Here is a 7190-nt window from a genome sequence, read left to right on the forward strand (position 1 = left end):
TGTATTGCTCAACATAATTTTAGCTGACGACTCCACTTTTTTGTTAAATAATTTTAAAAGCTGATGATCAACCTTCCAGTTTTCTCCAACAAATACTGTGTTGCTTGCTATTTCTTATGGTTGGTTGTCTTTTCTAAAAATTGCAGTATTTTCTACTCTTGCGCACATACTTATTGTTTACAAAGAAGCACACTTGGTGCTCCGACTCAATGGTAATTATTAGTATGCCAACAGCCCTAATGGAGAGAAGGTCCAAACCAACTGGTCAAAACCAGCTAGACTAAGGTACGGGAGAGAGTATAAAGTGGGGGACTCCAGGACAGACCCTAGACTTGGTCCGGACAGACAAGATCTCCCAAAAATTTCTAAGAAAAAAATCTTAGGAATTTCTGAAAAGTTTGTCAAAAATGCTTGCCTCAATGAACCACATTCCAATCTAGTAAACATTTCCCTTACAACAGTTTTTTTAGTATAATAAAGGAGCTGTACAAATACGGCAAGCACAACTAGCACTTAGGTCCTACAGTTGTGTGTCTTTTATGGCAGCCTGTACAGTGACTACCCAACAATTTTTTCGTTTTTATCCATTTTGTATGTTATGTAACATACAAAATACCTAATAAATGATTGACAAATATTTTAAGCTGATAACTCCTACTGCCTATGGAAAATCTAGATTTTATAAGCAATGCATATTTCTACCTTGCATTCAAATGGAGGAACTAAGACGGATGGCTGAAGATCGAGGAATAAACGATTATCATAAGATGACCCGCGCTGAGCTTGTAGTAGCTCTAAATGTTTAATAAATGTCAAATATAAAAAAACATGCGTGTATCGCTATAGGATTACTTGCAGCCGCTTTAATAGCTGTTGGTACAGGGTTGTTGATATATTACACTACTAATAACGCAGTTGACTTTTTAGCAACCGTGAAAACCCCCTCAGTTGTAACAGATGTGACCGAGGGTGTCTCAGCTAATTCATCCTTAACAACGGCAAAAAGCGTAACGTCTGAATATTTAGGTCCGGTAAGAGGTGATTTACCCCGCGATATCACAACTCCTATTCCTAGATATCACTCTTATGATATGTATACCAAAAAGGCTACGATTTTAGATAGCGCAAGGCAACCCGTAAACTTTCCGAGGGGTCAATATAAAATTGCGGTAATGGATCAGCTACAATGATGTTTCATTACAAAAATGCAACGAGACAAAAAGAGTTTAAAGATGGTTTTGCCTCACTACAGATATCGCTGCGATTCTTACAAACCACCTTTCTCAGCCTCGAATACTTAGGAGAACTAACTGACATAAACCTGTTCGTTTTTCGTATGAAATAAATGGCAAATACAAGCGGGTTCTTGCCGATGGAAAGCATTGACAGTCTGTTAACCAGCACTAGTGATACTCAATACATGAACACAGCGATGAGCGCTATTCAGCTGCTGATGTTGGTAGGCTTTGGGATTTTAAAACTCAAAAAACTGCTTCGCACAAATGAAGAAAGAGTTAAAATAATAGAGAGAAAGATGTCGCGGCTGATGAAAAATCGTGTTACAGAACTATAATTTTTATACACAGTAGCGTATAAAAATATTACAAATTTAGTAGACTACAGACATCTTATTTCCATCCGATATAAATTTTATTAGACGATCGGATATTACCACAGCGTAAGCCTGTGTGTCAGCTGGAGCATTAGCTCCAAATCGCGCTTTAATAAGCATGTCAGTGACACTGTTTTTAAGTCGTCCACTTTGCTTGCTACCGTCAAGCACAAACAGCGTATGTAATGTAGCGTAGTCGGCAGGTGTAATGTTGGAGTTGCCTACAAGCTCATCTAAATCATAGAATTTAGATAGGAAAGCTGCAGCATCACCGTACACACGACTAAACTGATACTTTTCAAACGAAGTGTTCGAGTCGATTAAGGGATATCTTGTTGAGTTTAGCATGGCATGTATAGTTATAACATCTAGGTTGTCAAACAATGAGGGATTGGTTTCTTGATCACCGCTCTTATTGGTCTGGAAACCAACAATTATATACCGAGGCTTTTCAGAGGATGACTTGACCCCTAACCTCCATGTGAAATTAGTGGTTTGAGGAACTGCAATAGTGTCACATTGTCTCATGCGGAAGCCTACATCGAGCTGAGCCTTACTTTCAATGGTTTTATAGAGTTGAAACTTTGGAGCATCCGCTGGCATTACATGAGGCATAAACCAAGATGTTCTGCTTAGCGTAACTTTACCAGCGTCTGCAGCAGTATGTCTAAATATTGCATTATCATTTGAGTCTCTAGTTAGCGTAAGGGTGTGCTTAAAGCCATAGACTACCTTATCATAATCTTCAGCGAACCCAAAAATATGTTTTAGAGGAATTTTAAAGCTAAATGTACCCTTGGGATTTGGAAGTTGTATCAAGTACTTTTGTCGCGCAGCAAATCCAGTATTATCAGCAAGGACAGCAGTTGTATCCGTGTCTTTGAACCACAGTTGGTTGAGACCCTGAGACTTGCTAAAGTCATCGGAGTATTTTAAAAGACCTAGCATAGTTGTTGATTGACCGAGGTAGAGCACAGACTCAATCTCTTGACCAGACAGAGCATACCTAGCATCTCTGAATAGATGCATTATACCATTGTTGATTAATGCAACCGCATCAGCATTTGCGTAGGCGGTTCCATCATTCTTTGTGAGACGTCCTTCTACAAGAATATAGCTCTCATTCGGATGCGTAAAAGTATCTTGAGTTTCGATATTGATACAGATTTCACCAGGGTTGTCTAGGTTAGTTCCTGTAATTGGTTCGTACTCGTGGTATTCGTATTCTTCAATAAGCTCGCCTCTCTCAACAGGCGCTGTGATGTTTAATATATTCTCCATTTATTATATACATTTTTTATACAATCTTTAATCCACTTCTATTAAGTCTACGGACAAGTTTTTCGATAGCGATTATATCTTTTCTTTTACCGGAGCCAGAAATGAGGTTGTTTAATGAAGGATTAGGTGTGACTTTAGTAATTGAGCTGGCAATCATGTTTTCTAATTTTGCTTTAAACTCCGGTCGTGTGCTTCTTTGTCTTACCTTTGATATAGCGTTTGCTACAGCGTCAACAATCCTTTTACCCGCTTCATCACCCGCCTTTTTAGCGGTAGTCTCTAACAACGTTTTAGCGGCATTAGATGCAACAGTCTTTGCGGTTTGGCTGCTGATAGCTTGACCCATTAGTTGGGCTATGTTGCTAAAAAGCCCCGCGCCTCTAGGAGGATGTTTATGCATTTCCATGCTTCGTCTGAGAGGCCATCCACGGTTTCGTATTATAATCATCTTTTTATTATAAGGCAAGAGATAGCTTTTTGTACTCGCTCTTTTTAATGATTTTACGTCTTAAGAGCTCGTCTAAGATGCTAACCATCTCATTGATTATACCCGTGTTACCAGCCTGTCTGCTTGCTCGCAGCAGTTCTAACCTATCAATTAAAGTGGTAGGGTCTTGAGGTAGAAAAACCGTACCACTACCTTGAAAATATTTGTTTTCCCAGATTGGTTTAACAATTTTAGCCCACTTAGCTCCTCTGTTCGACTTTGGATGTCTAGCGCTGGGGTCATTGTCTCGTTTCATAGCATCATTAGCCCAAAGGATTTTAGCATACTCTATGAAGTCTTTTGCTGTGTAATTATCGTCTTGCGGATCTTTACTCTGTATCAGCTCCCACAGACCAGGTGTGCCCTTATACCGGTCTCCTTCAATTATTATATCATTGTTATCAATCTCAACCGGTAATCGTCCTATGTATGGTTCATCTTTTTCCATTCTAATTCCAAAAACGGTGTCATGATCTTTGTCAGATCCTAGAGCTCGCATAAAGCTAGACGATGGCATTGATCCATACAGCTGATGTCGACTTGTATCTCTTGGTACAAAGTCTTCATACATTAGTTGTGGTACTTGAGGCGCGCGAGGTATTTCATGGACAGCTTCAACAACATTTGTAAGATTGTCAGAAACCACCCGTTGCGAGTCTACAACGGGTTTAAAAACATCTTCCCAGTTTCTTTGAGTACAAATTTCTCCTAATCGCTCAGACTCACTAGCTTCCTGGATGTCACGTTTTGTTTTTAGATATTCACGAACAATCGCGTCTCTTTTCTTTGGATCTTTTATTTTTAAAAAGCTCATGTTTATTATAACCCGAAAACGCGAACGCGATTGCGTTTTACGTTTTGCGTTTTACGTTTTTAGGTTTATGATTGACTCCATATCAACCCATGAATTAAAGCTCTCAGGATATCCTAACAATTTTACTAAAGACTTGTTACCACGCTTACGAATTACTCGCTCGATACGGAAAGTATCTTGAGTTGATTTTTGTAGTTCAGGCTCATAGAATGACCCCTTGATGGCTTCACCGTCTAACCCCGCAATTTTATAAGTAACAGGGTTTGTGTACTGAATACTCATTATTTTGAATAACTCTTCCGTCCATCTAGGTGTATACCCTTTTTCAAAAGTCCCTTTCTTCCTCGTAATTCGAACAGTATCTCCCACTTTTAGCTTTGGCTTTCTCGCAGGCTTTAACAACGGATAAAGCCTCATCCTAACAAGATCTTAATTTTGTTTCTTACTAGCTTCCACGGGTGTCATACCTGTAGACGAGTGGATAGTATTATACTGCTTGACCAGGTCGGGTAAAACGTTGATATATCTTCTCGTGTTGTTAGCGGAAAAATATTTGTACATTCTCTCTTTCATCGTCCTATTCCATCTTTCTACCACCACAGACTTTCCTTCATTTTCGGTGGAATACAATGGAATGATACTTTGCACCCATTGGTTATAAAACTCTAAGCCCTTATCCACCCACAATTTTTTGGGTTTTCTAGACTTGAATATCTTTTTAGCTCTCGGGCTACTCCTTCACCCGTCTTGTCTTTTAACGGAATTAACCAGCCATACTTGGAAAAAACGTCAATCACAGCCAATAAAAATTTAACACCACCATTGTACTTGGATAAATGACTCATATCTTTTAGATCAACCGCCCATGTGTCGTCAATACCTTCCACGTAAACTCTACGTCTTTCAAAATTATGTCTAACGGGCTTGTGTAAATGTTCAGCCAACTCATCAGTCCATGTTATTTTTTTCTAAGTCCCCAGCCAAATCTTTTTTTAGCGCCAATGGCGGTGCGAGCTAAACTTCGATGAAAGCGCTCGGATAAAGTAGGGTCTATGATAGCGTCTAATGCCTGAAGCATGTCTCTGTCACAAATCTCATTACGGGTCTTAGTGTCACGATGTTTCGCGTAACAAAGGTCATGCTCGTACGCGATGGCATCATCTCTATCGACGGGCTTACTCCAAGACTTTGGTGTGCCATCGGGATTTAATCGCTTGTTTAATTTAGTACCAGATCCGAGAAAGTTGTGACCCGGCATATGTATCTCAAACGGAAGTTTGTTGATCAGGTTGTTGACCAAGCCTTTGCTTCGCTTTATAAACTGGGTCTTTTTAGATCCGCAAATGGCGCAGTTACCAAATCGCATCGGTTGTCCATTTTTTGCTGCACGCTCCCCTTGTTGAAGCGTATTAGTAGAGCGTTTACACTTTAAACAGTACATTTATTATATAAGTAAATGGAAGTATACGATCTATCATGGAGATCATCTTTAAACCGACGCAACCACGAGCTTCTACCTAAGAGTATAAGGGGTGTGATAGTCGGCAAATCAGGATGCGGAAAAACCACATTGCTTACCGATCTGTTGACCAGACCGGCATGGTTAGACTACAACCAGCTGTATGTATATGGCAAAAGCCTTTTTCAACCTGAATATAATATTTTACAACGGGCTCATGATCTTGGATTGTCTAAAAAAGACATTTTTAGTGTGTATCAAAATCGTGATGAAATCATAAAGTCTGGGCGTGAGCCTTTAGAAGTGATGGAGACAATGGCTAAAGAACATAAAAAAAATTATCCTATTACTTGCCAGTTTTATGAGTCAGCTGATGATGTTCCCGACCCTAAAGACATAGACCTAGAAGCAAACAGTCTAATGGTGTTTGATGACTTGATGCTAGAACCGCAGAACCAATGTGAAAAGTACTACACATGAGGAAGAAACAGCAACGTTGACTGCTTTTACCTCTCTCAGAACTACTTTAAGCTTCCTCGACAAACCATCAGAGAGAATGCCAACTTTTTTTGTCTATTTCCACAAGATGCTAAAAACATAAACCACATCTACAATGACCATGTGGGTGGGGACATGTCTAAAGATGATTTTAAGAGGCTATGCTCTAAAGCTTGGAAAATATCTCACGGGTTTGTTACCACTGACCTATCCAGTAACAAGTCCAATGGCAAGTACAGAAGCGGTTTTGATGATTTTTTTGTTATAGAATAAATGGAAGATCTACTGAAAGAAATCAGTGCTAACACCGCTCCAAAGACATCCATGTCTTTTTGTGTGAGTGATAACAAAACACGATTTACCACGACATTTAACCCACCCATAAACCTTGAACCAAAAAAACGATATGAAATGGCACTTGACAACATTGAAACGTATTATTCATTTCTAAACATTGATGAGACCCGGCACCAAATATGGTGGACATCTCAAACTGGGAAGTCTCAACAAAAATTTAGTCTTCCGACAGGATCTTATGACATTGAGCAGATCAACTCAGCTATTAAAAGGGAACTTGAACGTTTAGGTGATGACAAAGACGGTATCACTGTACAAGCCAATTCTGTGACACTCAAGACTATTTTAAAAATAAAGCACGGGTACCGAGTAACTTTTCCAGAGCAAGGTGGTTTACATAAAGCACTGGGGTTCACAGCTGGAAGCTATCAAGCTTCCTACACCAAGTCACAAAATGTAGTAGACATTCTAAAGGTCAACAGTTTGCTCATAAATGCTGACATTATCAGCGATAGTTACGTAACTGGTAGTCAGCAGCCAGTCATCTATTCTTTCTTCCCCAATGTGGACCCAGGCCATAAAATAGTTGAAAAACCTTACAACCTCGTGTACCTACCCGTACATGTCAGAAGCATCCAGAGCCTCACAACCACCATTACTGACCAGGATGGTGAAACGCTTAACCTACGCGGAGAGCGTGTAACCATTCGATACCACCTGCGAGAAATTTAACTATATAATA

The 7190-nt window shown here is 39.6% G+C and overlaps 1 protein-coding gene across 1 annotated transcript; it reads right to left on the bottom strand.

The window, feature by feature from the left end:
* Window positions 1-3348: 3348 nt before the first annotated feature.
* Window positions 3349-4194, bottom strand: LOC137400551 (uncharacterized). The gene has a single exon (XM_068086877.1). It carries the CDS (start codon window positions 4192-4194, stop codon window positions 3349-3351), a length of 846 nt encoding a protein of 281 aa, XP_067942978.1.
* Window positions 4195-7190: the final 2996 nt, after the last annotated feature.

Source organism: Watersipora subatra, chromosome 7, assembly GCF_963576615.1.
Source record: "Watersipora subatra chromosome 7, tzWatSuba1.1, whole genome shotgun sequence".
NCBI lineage: Eukaryota > Metazoa > Bryozoa > Gymnolaemata > Cheilostomatida > Watersiporidae > Watersipora > Watersipora subatra.

Bases quoted from the DNA above. Each gene is read 5' to 3' on its own strand.
- LOC137400551 (XM_068086877.1), bottom strand. From the start codon at position 4,194: ATGAGCTTTTTAAAAATAAAAGATCCAAAGAAAAGAGACGCGATTGTT.